Source organism: Ursus americanus, chromosome 14 (assembly GCF_024610735.1).
Source record: "Ursus americanus isolate L20-20 chromosome 14, mUrsAme1.1.p, whole genome shotgun sequence".
In the NCBI taxonomy this organism is placed as follows: domain Eukaryota; kingdom Metazoa; phylum Chordata; class Mammalia; order Carnivora; family Ursidae; genus Ursus; species Ursus americanus.
Window position 1 is genome coordinate 28,103,723 of NC_142140.1, and position 16,894 is coordinate 28,120,616.

The 16,894-nt window shown below is 39.1% G+C and overlaps 1 protein-coding gene across 1 annotated transcript in view; it reads left to right on the top strand.

Moving 5' to 3' along the window:
• Window positions 1–16,894, top strand: part of CADPS (calcium dependent secretion activator) — a 799,713-nt gene that overhangs the window by 696,650 nt on the left and 86,169 nt on the right. The window contains exons 28-30 of the mRNA XM_087866885.1: window positions 2,701–2,807; window positions 9,213–9,369; window positions 10,174–10,315. Coding sequence (XP_087723011.1) covers window positions 2,701–2,807; window positions 9,213–9,369; window positions 10,174–10,315 — 406 coding nt within the window. The remainder of the gene's footprint in view (window positions 1–2,700; window positions 2,808–9,212; window positions 9,370–10,173; window positions 10,316–16,894) is intronic.

The window sequence follows — 16,894 nt, forward strand, 5'->3', positions numbered from 1 at the left end:
GGGAGGGAGGACGTGCTAGAGGATTTTGCACAATATTTTCTTTAAAGACAACATCCTAGAGAAGTTGGTTTTAGTACCATTTTTCCCACTTAGCTAGTCAGTTAGATATGCAAATAAAGAAGAAAATAGTGTTGTGTCTCAATAAACTGGCTTGATCTACAGAAAATGGTATTGCAGCTAATTAATAGTAAATGAAAGTCTGCTACATAGGTTAATTGGAAGATCAAGCATCATAGATTAAAGGATCCTTAACCTGCTTATTTTAATGGTTGCATGTTCAAGTAAAATTGTGAAAGGTTTTATTAAACATACTGTTTGTATATATACATCAGGCATACACATATCTGTGTACATGTGCACACACTTAGAATGGCTGCATGCACATATACACTTTATGTGTATCTATCAGTATACATTGTAGTCAATCTGAGAGTACTGCTTATTAAAACAAATCTTCAGGTTGTCCTAGCTTAAGCATCTTGGATTTCTCCAAACGTGAAAATCATTTACAGTCTTAAAATGAAAATACATAAAAATATTGGTGGGAATTACTTCATGTCTATATTATAGGTCATGTACAGCTAGAATTCCCTTAGATTTGGTGAGTATTTCACCCAAAGAACAATGTTCTTTATTCTTAAAGCTAGAGATTTCAAAGATGTGCCCCAAGTGGGATTTCCTGCAGATTTGTATTAATGTGCAGGCTTGTCTGGTTACTAGAAAATGTATGTAAGTGTGTGATGTGTGTATGTGGGTGTATGTTTCGAATGGGTAATAAGCATAGGATGAGGAATTTGCAAATTGATGTGTAAATGTGAATACCAACTAATAAAAAATAGTAGCTTATGCATATTTACTATCAAAATGCAAATACCTCATTCTACACATATTACTCAAACATATATACACAGTATGTTTGTAGAAATGCCTGAAAGTCTCATGAAATTATGATAGCCCATTTATGAAATTATACAGGGGCCAAGTACCCCAAAAGTGTAGAAGTCAGTCTTGTCATTCATTCTCTCTCCACATATTTATTGCTCTAGACCAGGCAATGAGCTATTGACCCTAAACTCTGCACATTTCCTTCCTCTGAGTGCTGGACATTCCCCACCTGATCTGTATATTTCTGTTTCCCACCGCTCCCCCCTTCATGCCCTAACCACATCCAGCCTCATTTCCACCTGTGCATGGTAGAGACAACGGAGTGATCCACTGGCCTGAATCCAGAAAGCCCATTTTCACGCCAGTCATCGGACCTTGTTGGACTGAAACTTTCAGTACTGTGACTATCTTACCCAACCCCATCTATCATTCTTAGTTTCCATTGGCTGAGACACTCTTTTTTGCATAGTGCTTCACTGAATTTGTTTTTCATTATTAAATCCCAAATTACGAATCATCTGACATGTTCATCACCTGTCTAAAAAATGTACAAAGGAATATTATACAGCTCTTTTAAATTTCTTTTGTAAATTAACAATCACCCATGACTTTGTTTAGACCCCACCCACCCCAAGACAACAACAACAACACAAACAACAACAAAACCTTCCTGTGAAGTATTGAATAATTTTCTTTACCTAGAAAAATCCTGAAGCCAAAATATATCTGCTTTAGATGACAAGATAAAAATAAGTTTGGCAGTCTTTTTGTGCACATATATACCTGCCTGTGGGAATCACACTAACGGATCCTTATTGCCGTTACACTCTGTGTGTTCCAAAGGACTCTGAGGCTTCAAGGTTTGAAGATTTCAACGTGAAATATAAGATCCCCTGTGAGTGCAGACTGGTTAAATTCAAGTGATTTCACTGGCCAAGAAAACCTTTATATTTTAAATATTACTGTTTCCCCCCCAGAGAAAAGTTTTTAATTTTTGGTAACAGAATGACCTTACCAAACATTCATGAATTCAGCTCTACAAAAGAATCAACATCAACCAGGGTCCAGTTTGTTCTTGAGTCAGATAAAAACACAATGCTTTCAAAACAATAAAAACTAAAAACAAAGAAACATTTTTGAGTACATTCTTGCCACCCACCTGATAAAATATCAATTATACCAACAAGTGGCACAAACTACCACCAGTTCATCCAGTAATCTACCCCCAACACCCTTTTAACAGTTCTGTTCTGCCTTCTACCTAATGTCCCAGGAATGTCCCTTAACTTTCAGTCTCCTCCCTGGACAACTTAAAACAGGCAGACCTTTGATTCTGTTTGTTCAAAAATTCCGTTAAACGTACAGACCTGTAATGAAAAACAATGCTGTAGTATCAAATGTTCGGGGACAAATGCAAGAAGCTAATGTCATAGCAATCAAGAGTAAGCTTCCCACATCAAGTAGCACGAACACAGTTTAGAGAGTGACCTAAGATAGTACATTAATGCTGTCTTTAAAGAATGTGTGTACAAAATGTCACTAAATTTGAAATGGGCTGTCATAAACTTAACATAGCTTAATATGCAAATTTGAAGCTGGAGCACTGCTTTTTCTTAATATGTATTCTAATGACGATGGTGATAATAACAAAATGGCTTTATGGTTTGCTCACTACTAATTACGTGGCACTTAACATTTGCATGAAACTTTAAAAAAAATTGTTAACTATTTGACATTTCTTATCCACTAGTTCTAATGGCCACGAAACTAGCCTGAGGCTTTCGTTGAATTTTAACACAAATTCTTGTACTACAGAAAATGTAGGCCGGTTAATCACTCCTGCCAAAAAGCTTGAAGACACAATCCGCCTTGCTGAACTAGTCATTGAGGTTCTCCAACAGAATGAGGAGCACCACGCAGAGGTGAGCAGGCATGGCGGGAAAATGTCTCTTTGGGTGTCCCTTAGCTGGAAAGTGCAGAACTGATCCTACCAGCGACACAAACAACATGCCTTAATACCCATTTTCTTTTAACTGGCCTTGCAAAGAGAAGGAAAGGGGAAGCTTTGCAAGGAGAAGTCTTTGGAAGATTGGGTAAAACAAGCAAAAAGTGGTTGCATGTTGTCCATTTCAGCTTAAGTTTTCAGATGTTTCTAGCAACAAGCAAAAGAGGTGAGTATATTTTAAAGATAATTTATTCAAGCAGCATATGATTATCGTCCAGAATACACAAAATACTTTTTGGTCTTCTGTGGTTGTCGTCGTTGCTACCACTGTTGTTTTTATTTATTTTATTTGGTGTGTGGATCACAGGCCATGTTTTTGAATTTATCTCTGTAACTTGCTCTCTGCTTGCACTAGAGTCTTCATTTGTTAATCTTGGATGACCTAGGTCGCTAAACACAGTGATGGAAGCAGATTATTCTGTGTTGTTCAACCTGTCAATTTGCCAACATACATCTAAATAGATACAGCTTACTTTTTCTTTTTTTTTTTTAACGAACCACTGTCAAAATGATCATTTTGATAATCATTATAAACTAAGGGATTTCAAGGCTAACTAAATCCCAAACCTATAAGGACTTAAACAACCCAACCCTTCAAAAAAAATGCCAAGATTCCATTATGGTCAAACGATTTTATCACTTCTTGTTTCAAAACTGAGATTTAAAATCATTGCTCTTAAAATAACCTTTTTGAAAATTGCACTAATCTTCACTCTTCCTCTCCAGTCAGTTCTATAGCAAAAGAGGAAACAAGGCCTTCCATAAAAGCAATTTCTCAAACACTTAAAATGATCGTTCCCACGATAAATGAAAATTGACAGTATAGTTTAATAATATATAATACACCATAAATCCAATCATCCAGACTAACGCCTGATTACATATTTAAATTTCCTCCCTGTTTTTCTACTGTTCCACTCAATCACGGCTGATCGTGGCAGGGAAAAGAGGTATGTGACTAAACCGAATGAGCCAGCCACCTGCTGTCATAGTCTGTGCATGCCCTTCCAGTACCATGTCTTCTACTGGGACTTTTCCTGGGTGCTCCTGCTTCCTAACACTGACCCAAGGAATGTAACAGCAACTTCCAGTGGACTGCTTGTGAAATGGTGGCCCTCCACGGCAGGGTAAATGTGGGGGTTCTCTTGTGCGTGCATGAAGCGATTGATATACCTAACAACAGCGCAGTTACATCCTGACACGCGCCTCCCACCTGCCTGGATTCTGTCCTTAGCCTGTCTTAGTTTCCTGTGTCCGTCTGTACTTCCCTTTCTCACAGCAGATGAGTACCGACCGTAGTAACCAGTAGCTGGCCAGAGTGATACTAATCTTCCTCTACAACTGTCTGTATGTGAACCATATATACAGTATTTATATATAGAGAGAGTGCCAAAGAATCATGATTTCCCTGAAAACCCTCTTAAGAATGGGGTGAAGATCCCTTGAGGTGAGTGTAACTGTGCACAGCCAGGACTGAGAAGAGGGGCCAAATCTACACCCTCAAAACATGGAAACCCTAGGACATGCCTCCAGACATATAAAATTAAGTTGGGCTAGAATTTTTTTTTACTCCATCCTATAGGACGTCCTTTTCAGATTGGGGGCCGTTGAGGTTTAAGTGATGGTAAGTATGTTCTTTCTGGGTGTCCACCAGATCATCTCCAGAGGCCCTCCCCAGATCGGGATGTTGAGGTTTTTCCCACAATGAACCAAATCTACACATTTCTGAAGACATGGCTACGAAGAGGATCGTTTTCCTCAGTCACAGCTGTGGTGCTGTGCTTTTAAGTAAAAGAAGAAAAATGACAGACATGCTTGATTTGCAATCACGTTATTCTCTGAGGCTGCTACAGGCTAAGCAAGGAAGGATGGATATTTTCTCAAATTACTCTAAAGAGGTACCAAAGGAAGTTGATATTCCAAAGAAGACATTTTTTTTTCTTTTCCAAAAAGCACTTCTTTCAGTAAGTGCTAACATCATCTTAAACTGCCCTAATAACCATCATCATAAAAATATTTTAATCTTACACATTCAAAAGCCATTCAGGGTAAATAAATAGAGTAGAAATAAATTCAATTCCATTTTCATTTACTAACTTTGGGAGTTACAACTGAAAACTTCAGCATACTTTGGAATTTGGAGACTCCATTTGGTTTTAGGTAAATGTACAAGATTACTTCCTGAATTAGTAATTTCATCCAACACAAAAATTTCATTCATCCATCAAAAGCTACCTATCTGTTGAGCACTGACGCTCGTACCTCCATGATTTTTGGAAGGACGAGGAGACATAAGGTAGTCTTGGCCTTCAGACAATACAATGCAGAGTGGCCAGGAGCTTGGGTTCTGTGCCAGAGAAGCTTGAGTCTGAATTCCAGGTTTACCTCCTCATTGCTCTGTGATCTCAACTTGATTACTTAACCTGTCTAATCCCATAAATGGGAGGTAACAATAGACTCTACCTCAGATGGTCGTTGGGATGGAAGGCCACATTAAGTAAAGCATCTGGTGTTATGCCTCGCATATAGTAAGTTCTCAACAAAGCTTGCCTGTTGTATTATTAGGGACAAATTGCTAAGGAAGCAAAATATATGAACATGTGATCATGAAAAGGACAAAACCTATGTGGAAAGTACCAAATGAGTGGTACGGACAGAATATGTTGAAAGAAGAGTGGGATTGTTTTAAGGTGGAATGGTCCAGAAAAGCAGCACCTTTGTTCTTAGCATTCACTTCCAGCTTGCAATCACCTGGAAAGCTCTTAAAAATGGCTGATGCCAGGGTCTCGCCCCAGCTCAATTAATCAGAATCTCATGGAGAGGGGCCAACTATTCGTAATTTTTAAAAGTTGCCCAGGTGATTTCAGGGTATGGCTGGGTCAAGAAAAGCCCCTGGGCTACAGTTAAAGAAGTAGAATTTGCCCTAGTATATTTAAGATGCAGTTTTGCTGCCCGAAGAATGAAGTATGAAGATTTTTCCCACTGATCAGTACTCACTGTATACTCTATGTGCTCAATAAACTCTAGAAAATTACTAAATCCTAAGCACGGATCTTGGCTGCCGATCCATACTGTTTGGTGGCACCACACAAATGAACGTGACAAGTAGACTTGCCTCCCCCACCAAGAAAACAATAATCCTTAGAACCATTTTTAATTCCAGTACAAAGTAATTAAATGCCCCAAGAGGAAACATGCTCATCGGCTAGAAATGCATCACACATACACTCAGGCATGATACAGTAGCAGTTGTCTTATTTACCTCTTAATTTCAGTTTAATTCTGCTCTCAGAGCCAAAGTTATTCATACATGCATGCACACACACACACACACAGGAATTATGCCTTCATGTATATCATTGCTCCACCTTTCCAATCTCTCTCTATGTATACGTATGTATATGTATATATGTATTGTGGTACACAAAGGGGTACATATATACATGTAGTTTGTGTACAAAATATACAGTGTGTTCAGTGTGGTGGACTATATTCCTAAAGCATACATCTTTGCCTTTAAATAATGAAAAGTACCAGGTAAGTATTTAGGAGCCAAAATACACCTCCCTATTGTCTTTGGAAAAGATTTCCAAAGACTTTAGATACCCACAAACTTTGAGTTAACTCATGTACAAAAATAGCATTCACCTGTATGAGCAAGCATAATAAATATAGTTGTTGGGTCTGGGTGGTTTTTTTATTTTGTTTTGTTTTAATTTTAAAGCTTGCCTTGCGCAACCCAGTCACACAGATTCTGTTCATTTGATTGAAATTATGATTATGGCTTTTTGGTTGTTTTTACCCTTGCCAGAATCTTTTTCTCCTTCTCAGAGAGTAAGGTTTGATGATGAAGTCCTGGAGGAATGACCTTGGGTGTACAGAAATAGATTTGGTCTTCATTTCTCCTGCAACAACTATATTTAAATTATCGTTATTCTAGAATCCTAAGTTTCTCTGCCAGACTTCAAAAGTGATCATTCACATCACAGTAGTCATTGTTCTTTGTAGGGCTGCCTATCTACTTGACTATTAATGCAACAACTGTAGATAATTGCTCAATTTTATTAAATTCCAGTGAAGGGCTAAGTTCTCGATAGATAGTAGAAGTGGGTACTTCTTAGGGCCTCTGGTTTGCAACTTTTAAATAAACCTGGTAAGAACCAGGTATGAGGTTGGGCTAAGACATTTTTAATTTCAGACATTTAGGATTGGTTTTTGTTCTGTGTTTTGTTTTGTTTTTTTCCTGTCATCCTAGAGCAAAATCATGTTTGGGAAGGCAACTCAGTCTCCCCAGTAACTGTTTACTTGGACTCACCCTGAAGATGTAAAGTTAATCAAATAACTAAAGAATGAGTACCAGCGAACATTCGGTGTACCTTTGTGAAGTTTTCCAATACCCTGTAGCAAGACTGATGAGAGTCATCCTTCCATACAGGGTTGGGGGTGGGAGTGGGACTCCAGCAAGTTCTACTATTTAGAAGGTCTCTGCCTAAAAAACAGGTGGCTGGGAGAACTCGGGGAATGGGGTGGAGGATTTCTTCCTCTGCCAGATTTAGCCAGGTAGTCAGTGGAGCCAGCCCCAAACCCCAGGGCTCTCATGCCGAGGTAGTAAAACTACGGTAAAACCTCATCGATTCAGACACAAATGCTTGTGACAATTCAACTGCAGATACAGATCGTATAGTTTTTCTTAAGTAGAATGTTTGACGTGATCTCAACTTTCTCTGGAAATTCTAAAGGCTCTCTCATAAGTTTCATCCCAGGACCTCTGAAGTCAAAACTTCTATCTCTTTGACTTCACTTTATAGGTCAATGTGTCTACAATTATTGGAAGTTTTTAAAAACTTCTACATTTATAATACATTGATATGGTAACCAGCAAATAACTTTTACTTTGGTGCCCAATTACAGACTGAATTTGAAAGCAGTAAAATGATACCTCTTTTTAGAAAACCCCATAATTTAGGCTTTTTGCTGACAGATGAGCATCTCTCTTCTCTCATTACTCTGAATCAGTGAGGTTTTACTGTATATTAAAATGGAAACAGCAGGTGTCTATTTCCAGCCAAGCTGACCTTGCAGAATGGTCCATGACTTGATTTTTTCCATTTAATTTGCAAACCAGCCACATGTTGATAAAGGAGAAGTAAGTAAAATGAAATCTCATGAAAGAAGAGAGGTGGACCCCTACTCTGCCTCCTAGTGGCTGTTAGAATATCCCCAAATAACTAATAAATCACAGAAGAGCTTGGCCATTGAACAAACTCTTTCATTTATGGAATTATTTCCATAATCATCTTTCATGTTTCCAAACGCCTTCTCATCTTTTTTTGGTGAATGCTCCGGAAAGTGTTTCCAGTGTAAATACTTTACGGCATTGGGTGGGGAGGTGGGGGGCAAAAAGGGGCTGGCAATTTGTTTTTGTTTCTCTGCTCTTTGAAATCAGGAAAAAAAAGGGGGGGGCCTGTTGACACCGCCACTCATTCTGCATGCTCCCTGCCAGAAATGATTAGTTACCATGCATGCATGCCTTTGAATGGCATTCACATCTGGCCTAGTCCAATGTGAATGTTTGCCCCGAGACCCTGCACAATGATTTCCAAGGACCCACGTGCATGAAAATGAGTTACTTCACTGATATTTTTTGGTTTTCAATGTACATATATGTCCAACCCCCAGAAAAGTAAGTCCTAATCTTACTGAGTGTTTCCTAGCTTCCACCTGATCTTTCCTACAGACAGGATGCAAAACCAGAGGCTCCCCGCTTAAAGAGATGTTGACTCAAACATTTGGTGACTTGGTATGAAATAGGAATAACATGACCAATGCGTAGAGAAATATGAGTTGCTGAGCTTGTATGAGACCATAGGCAATGAAGCCCAGATATGTAGATATAAGTGAACCCTAATTGCAAATTTTCAAGTTAGACCAGCAGAAAACCCATAAACACAGTGAAGAAACTCCCAAATTCTAATACCTTAGAGCAAGAGCTAGCCAACAACAGTGACAAAGAGCATGACTCCAAACCTACTGGATTATTGTAAATTGAACAGAAGTTCCGCGTCTGTCGTTTCTACAGCTGCATCCTTGACCAGCAAGTCAGATAAAGACTTTCTGAGGCAGGCTTGGAATGATGAAAAGCATGGCCTTGGGACGCTGAGAGGACCCATTGTATCAAAAATGCTGTTCTTTTTACAATAAAGTTACCAAACCCTGCTGATGCACAATTAATCTTGACCAATGAGGGCTTAACCTCACATCTTAGGTCGGAGAGAAAAACTTATCGCCTCTTTGTCTGTTGTTTTTCTGCCAAATTTCAAAGGCCTTCGCGTGGTGGTCAGACTTGATGGTGGAGCATGCCGAGACGTTCCTGTCACTTTTTGCAGTGGACATGGATGCGGCATTAGAGGTGCAGCCCCCAGACACGTGGGACAGTTTTCCACTGTTTCAGCTGCTGAATGATTTTCTCCGTACCGACTGTATGTATTATCTTTGACTGGTTGACTTTCCTAAGTAGCATGCAGATAAACAGACCGCTAAAATGTCTTTGGCCCAGTGAGACTACAAGCTAGTGAAACCTCTTCAGAGTTTTCTTATTGCTTAAAAAAAAAAAAAAAAAAAAAACAAGTTTACAGCTGATGGCCCTTATCTTTCTACCAACAAATTTCCTGTTGCACCGAAGCCCTCTCTTAACTAGGCAGGAGAACCCAAGAGCAGTGTGATAAGCGATACTCGTGCCTGTGTGTTTTATTTGCTTTTGACAAGCTAATTAACTTAACCTCTTCACATTTTGAAATTTTTATTGAAAGATGTTTTCTAGATGAAAAATAATTTCTAGCTAAATAACACCCCAAGTATTTCAGTATCTTATAGCAACACATAGCCATAAAATAGACCTTCCTTCCAAGAAGAGTGATGAAGGAGGGGAGGGGTACAGAATATTCTTTCTTTCTGCTAATGTCATGGGAGGAGGGGTAGCAGGTATAAGGAGAAAACCTAAAAAATAGTTGTTGGTTATTGTTTTTACTGTTTTTTAAAGGAGCATGATTGTTTTTCCTTTTTAGAAGAATGAAACAAACGGGTAAAATATTTTTGAATTCCATTTTCCTTCCACACAGATCTAATCATGAGCTTCGGTGCTGTTCATGTACTTTTATACCCCCCTTTTCTTGCATCCCCTAGGAACAGTGTATTTAATATAGAAGACAGTCCCTTCTGTATGTACGTTGTATGCTGATAAAGCAACTGTGGGTTCTTACCGAGCTTTTGCTTATCTGTTCTAGATAATTTGTGCAATGGAAAATTTCACAAACACCTGCAAGACCTGTTTGCCCCACTTGTGGTTAGATATGTGGATTTGATGGAGTCCTCAATTGCACAATCCATTCACAGGGGCTTTGAGCGGGAGTCATGGGAACCAGTCAAGTAAGGAAACCTTTTTTGATACCATCGGAGTTTGGGTGCAAATGGCTGGAGAGTCATACAGAAATGGATTAGCGGTGTCTTACAGTTTTTATTGTTAGCGTGGACAGAGAGCAAACACTGTACATGTTTCTGGCTGTGATGCTCATACCATCCTTGTCCAAAGCAGAGGAGGCAGGAGGAGGTTGAGAAATGTTTTATGAAATGAAATCTTTGTTTTATTGCACAAGAGAAATAAGAAATAAGGGCTATAAACTTGGCTCTGATGTTTATACTGTGTATCTTACTCCAGTGGTGATATCCTTAGGAATTAATGTTTCCCACAGTGTGTTCCATAGGTGTCTAGGCAAGGGGTCAGCAAACTTTTTCTATAAAAGGTGAATATTTAGCCTTTTCAACTACACAATCTCTGTTGTCACAACTACTCAGCTCTACCATTGTAGTGAAAAACCAAAAACAGACAAAAGGCAAATGAACAAGTGTTGCTATGTTCCCATAAAACTTTATTTTCAAAAACAGGAGACTGTCCTATGGGCTATAGTTTGCCATTTCCTGGTCTTGGCCTTCGAGATACACCTCGAGAAAAGGACTCTATGGCCAGATATGTTTAGAAGACTCCATATACCGCACTCATCTACCGCACACTCATATCTCCTGGAGAACCACAAAGCACAAGAGCATATTTGAAAACTCTGAGAACGTAGTCATACAGACCCTTATTTCACTCTGCTTCACCTGGAGTTTCCTAAATCTATTCAACTACTTTTTTTTTCAGGGGAATATCCTTTAGGACCAATGACAGGAAATCCTGTAGGGTGTGAATTTGGCAATTTCCACAATTGCTTAGCAAATCTTAGATCCTATTTGAAAATGTCTGGCAGATTCAGTGCCACCTGCGTTCCCCAGCAAGGAGGAGGGCTGTGACTGAGGGCTGCCAGAGGGTCAGTCTCAGGCTCCCCTTTCTAGAGACATAGAAGGCTTCTAGGTGGAGAAAATTTTCTGGTGTGATTTAAAAAGCTCCAATAAAGTCTGACATTAGCTTTGCCCTGTTAGACTCTTTTTTTTCTTTTATGTAAGAAAAGCATTTAATTCTTTCTAGTCCTTTACATCTTTGGGAAGTAACAACCAGTATGGAACAAAATGGGGGTATTTACAGCAGACTTTGAGACACTCCAGAACAAATATTCAAAACCCTTTTCCTCAATTTACAAGACTTGACCTGTACCCTGTCTCTAAGCAGTTCTCTGGATTGAGATTCTTCCTCTAATATTATACTGCATGACTCTAACTGATAAAGAAATCAGTGCAAAATAGCTTTCTCAGCCACCCCCTCCCCCAACTTCCATGTCTAAGCCACGGGAGAAGTTTCTTGACTTACCCTACTGAAAGCAGGTTAATAGGCAGTTGCTCTTCATTTGCAAGCACCAAGAAATCTAAATTTTAGCTTGTTATTCTCAGGTTTATACCGTCTCTTAATATGGCCCTGCTGACTTTTAACTCATGAGAATTAAACGGTCTCTTAATGACAAAGCACGAACAAGCGACTGTATTTTTTTTTTAATGCTCTTTGTATTCAAGACAGTTGTGCTGTAGAGAACATCTGAGAAAAGGAAAAGATTCAAATGAGTAATATTCACATTTTCAAAATAGTAATGGTCTTGAAATAGCTTTTACTTGGGTTTAAATGTGAATGCTGCTACTGCCAAACACATGGGAGGAAATGATTGGTATCTGTCACTATTTCTTAAAGGGCCCTAAAGTTAGGGCCTTGCCCTCCCCTCATCAGCCAGAAGGCAAGGCTTCAAAACTCTGTGAACTGTTTTCTTGTCTGTAAAACTGATTTTTTAAAGTGTCCCTACTCAATGTCTGAGAATTGTTGTGAAGCTCTGTGATAATGTCACCAATGTCATTTTATAATCTGTTAAATTCTTCAAGCAAGTAACTGCTATTCCTCTTGAAGTATTAAATATTCTTGATACCATCAGACATAAAGGAGGAATCAAGATTATTTTCACAATTGGAAGTGTTAGTCAAGGAAAGTTTTGTTGGGGAGTTTTTTTAATGATTAAAAAAATAAAATTTGAACTCTTGGACCAGTAATTTAAAGATCTGAAAATTAGTGAAGGATTAATAGTTGTGAATAATAACCTAGGAATGTTTTATGTAGATGTGGTTTTTTTTCTTAAGTAGCTTTTTGCTGTCCCAAACTGCACTATTGGTTAGTGACTGTGACTGTAGTCTGTTCAATTCATGGTAAATAGTACATTGCCTTTTAGAGTATGTTGAGGAATTTGAAAGTGCCAAATAAAACATAAACTAAATTACAGTGCTTCGAAACCACACACATTTTATTAGCTGATTTGTAAACAGAATGTGAATGCTGTGACAGATGAACAGAATGGCCGGCACAAACTGAAGGGTAAAAAGAACTTGGGGTCGTGCTTTTATGTGCTAAGACAAATGAGTCTCCCTATACTTCCTACCAGGTGAAGAGAAAGTACAAGCTTTTATCTGACCGCTAGTGAAGAAGCACAGATTCACTTTCCTTTTTGGATTTTTTTTCCAAGTCAAGGATGATCTTTTTGTAATTTTTTTTTAAATTATGCTTACTCAAAAACAAGAAACTGACTTAGATAAATAGATTTAGTTTGTTCAATTTTCTCTACTCTTACATGTGTTCTTCCAGTACGTGTACATACGCGCACCCACACACACGCATACACACATGCATACACACGCATACGCACACATGCACGCATAACCTTTCCCTCAAATAATTGTTATACTCAAATACTTCTCTTCTTCCATTTTTCAAAAGTTGTGACTACAGGCACTTGATTATAGGTAAAATGACTGAGAAATGCATTGTAAAGCTTGCTTCAAGAAAAACTAGCATTCAGAATATTAAAGAAAAATGGCACTCTGGCAAGAAAATGCTACTAATATATTGAGCTTGCTAAAAATAGATGAAAAGTATTTTTTATTCTTCAGAATTTCTTATTTCAAAATATGGCCCTATAAAATAAAACAGAGATACAGTCCTTTGGGCTCGATAAAACCAAAGCTACCTGAGAGAAAGGGTCAAATGGCCAAGTCCTATTGCTGCTTTTCTCTAGAAAGGTGGCCACCCATCTCTTCACAGAGAGAAAGGGCAGTTGCATCTCTGTTTCCATTAGGTCAGATAAATTCATGATTAGAAACTCTGTGTATTTGTGGAAAATGTCGTTGCACGGCTTCTAACCACAGCTGAAGATCGTCAGCCTCTCGGGACTAGGCTCAAGCTAGAGCCCATAACCCTCTGGTGGGTGTCCATCAGGACACGTCATAGGACCATTGCTGGGCAGGTTGTTCACAGCTCTCCCTGTAGCTGTGAATAAAAGCTTTTGGTCCTAACTGACAGTTGGACAACATTTCTACCAGCTTTTTACAGTTGGCTCCTTGTTAGTCAGGTCATCCTGGCCTTCTGTGTGGAAGCAAACTTAAAAAGCACACAATCCAGAGCTTCCCAGGGCTAGTACCAAGTACCCACTCCACACTACCCTCTCCTTGACAGACTTTCTCTCAATCTCCACTTAAACACCTCCAGGCACAGGGAATCCGTGCTTCATGTTGCCCATTTCAGGCTAGGATGGCTCTGAATGGTTGCACTAAACACTGTTCTCAATATATGCACCCTGAAAAACCTGCTTTTCATTTCTCAAAATGCACTCTATCTCTCTCTGCCTGAGATAGACATATGAAAAGTATTCTTGAAATAACTTTCATCTTCCAGATTGTCAAGGATGTCAGTATCTTAATAATAATAAACTATCAGACCAAAGATACCTTAGCAACATGTCGGTGACCTGGTATGAAATACGAAAGTACTAGACTCGGAGGAGTCTGCACCCCTGATTCTGCTACTAACTTGCTGGGTGACTTGGGCAAGTCAGATGACTTTTCCAAGCCTCATATCCTCCTTTGTAAAACAAGGATTTTTCCAACTTTTCCCCCTGACATTTGATCACCACTGCCTCCCTAGCACCTGGGCCTGGGACGCAACAGGTACTCAATAAATGTTTATTGACTGACATTTATTAAGAAACCATACAGCCTGAAAATTATAAGGATACAATAGGAAAACTATGGGGAGGAGAAAAAGGGTAAGATACAATCCTCTGGTCGGGGATTTCAATCTGGGTCTGAGCAACATACACACGAGAAAAATGACTTTAAATATTCACCAATGTACAAATAACATAACAAAGAGTAATGAGAGCATAGAGTACAAGGGAATGAATCTCCACTGAGGAGTCACAAAGGAAATAGCTTGGAGAGTAAGATAGCCAAAGGGGAAGGATGCTTGGAAAGAGCATGAGCAAACGTAGGAACATGGGGGGTAGTAGGGTATGTGATAGAAACAGTGAATGTTTGAGTTTGGCCAGCACAGATGAGGAGGGAGGTAAGCCATAGGTTGGAAAGTTGATTGGGAGGTTCGAAAAGCCCACGAAGTTTAGAACTTTATTCCCCAGGTCATACTTTTCAAACAGGGGCTTTACAGCTCCCAGGCTGGTAAAAATTGATTCTTGGCAGGGCAGAGAGGCAAAAAAAAGATTTTACTCATGTCACGTATGTGTATAAAGCACAGGTCTACCTAGAGTGCATACACAGATGTACAGTATATTGGTGGTATTAAATTCTCACGAGGAAGGCAGTTGGGTGCCTGGTGATGCTAATGAATAAAAGGTTAGTTTAGAGTGCTAAACTATAGAAAGATATCAGAGAGTGCCCACCTCCCCAAGCTAGGGATTAGACCTAAGGATAAGCATGGAGAAAGGCTTAGGGTCCTGAGCACCAAAAGAAGACAAGATGTACTATGTACCTTCATGCAACAAGTGGCTCATAAAGTGGGAGGCATTCTGAATCTCAGAGCTATCCCCATCCAGAAATCTTTGAGAGAACACCCGACCGTATCCTCTCTGCATGGAGACACAATCTTGATTAGAATTTATTCCAGAAGTGAGGGATGTCTCTACCTCTAGTCGTTTCATCCATAGGAATGAGGCATGCACGTTTGTGACTTTCATCCATGTGAGAGAGAGCAGATGAGAATTTTTTAATCCAGTTCTCCAGGGATGGGCATTTGACCTGAATTGGAACTATTGTTTTTTAGCAGAGTCCGCATAGTGAATGAGTCTAATTTTTAAAGTGTATTTATTTATTTTTTAGTAAAAAATAAATACACTCAACATGGGGCTCAAACCCACAATCCCGAGATCAAGAGTCGCGCGCTCCTCCGACTAAGCCAGGCAGGTGCCCCAGAATGAGTCTAATTTTTAACATATATCAGTTGTTAGGATTGCAATTCACACTTCTTATCCTATCCAGAGATATCCCATTATGATTCTCACAGAGAAGCATGTGATGGACTTGTTTTTAGGTAGTTGTTAAAGGGCCCTCTAAAATAATAATTTGTTATATCCATCAGCAGCTCCTGGAGCCTGATCTGACCTGAGTGCTACTAGAAAATTCTCCCTTTTCACATGTATATTATGCATGGAATTGCCTCTTTGACTATTAATATAAGTTATTAATATCCAAATAAAGTATTAGTAACATTAATAGTTACTAATTATTATTATCTATTACTTTGTTAAATGGAAATAACAAGCGTGTTTCAGTCTTTTAAACATAGAGCATTATAGCATGTCACATGAAGGAAATGTTTCTACATGAGTTCAACACAGTAGTCCAGCCAAAATGTCATATTTTACAAATACAATATGTTTTGGTTAATATAAGTATTTTTCAAATTTGCATATGCAAAACAAAGCTCATTTCTAATTTGTGTACCCACCATCCGCTAATATGTTTAAATTTAGTTGCTTTTGCATACACCTGTATGTTATTCATTCCTAGCTACTTTTAATTTGCTTAGAATTGACATTTTAACTTGCCAGGCTGCCATCTCTAAAGATCTCCTAATTCCTTGATCATTATTCAGTGTGTGTATCATCTAATGATCACATTTGCTTATGTAGGCTTACACATGTCTTCATGGAAATCACCAATGGTTTTGTTACATGGCAGTGTTTAAGTCTGAGAGCCACCAGGGACTGACTTCAGAGGCAGATTCTCTGGTTACACAGAGAAACATCAAAGAAAAAGTTCCATTGTTCCTTCTACTTCATAGTCCTATCTAGCTAATCTCTTGACCATTCCCAGAAGAGCACCCTCTCATCCCACGTAGAGAAGTGTAATTGGCTTTCCCAAAACGTAAAGTGTAAAGAACAAACCTGTGTGACACCTGTTTCCCTTAAGGAAAAGAATGCCAGGTTGGCAATTTTGCATTCTAGGTTTTTCCATCCATATTGCCATTGTGCAAGAGTAACTTGTTTCTGAAGGAAGGCAGGTGTCCGGACTCTCTGTAGGTTCCAGGATTTCCGACTTATCAGGAGACTTGCCCCGCTAAGCAAGCCCAGAGGCAGCTCCAGCCCTTGCAAGAGTTCTGTTAGTCAAACACAGCTTGCCCGGGGCAGAGCTGCTTTGGCAAAACTTGCTCTTCTGCAAGATCCAAAAAGAAACCCTCAACTCCTCTGCCAA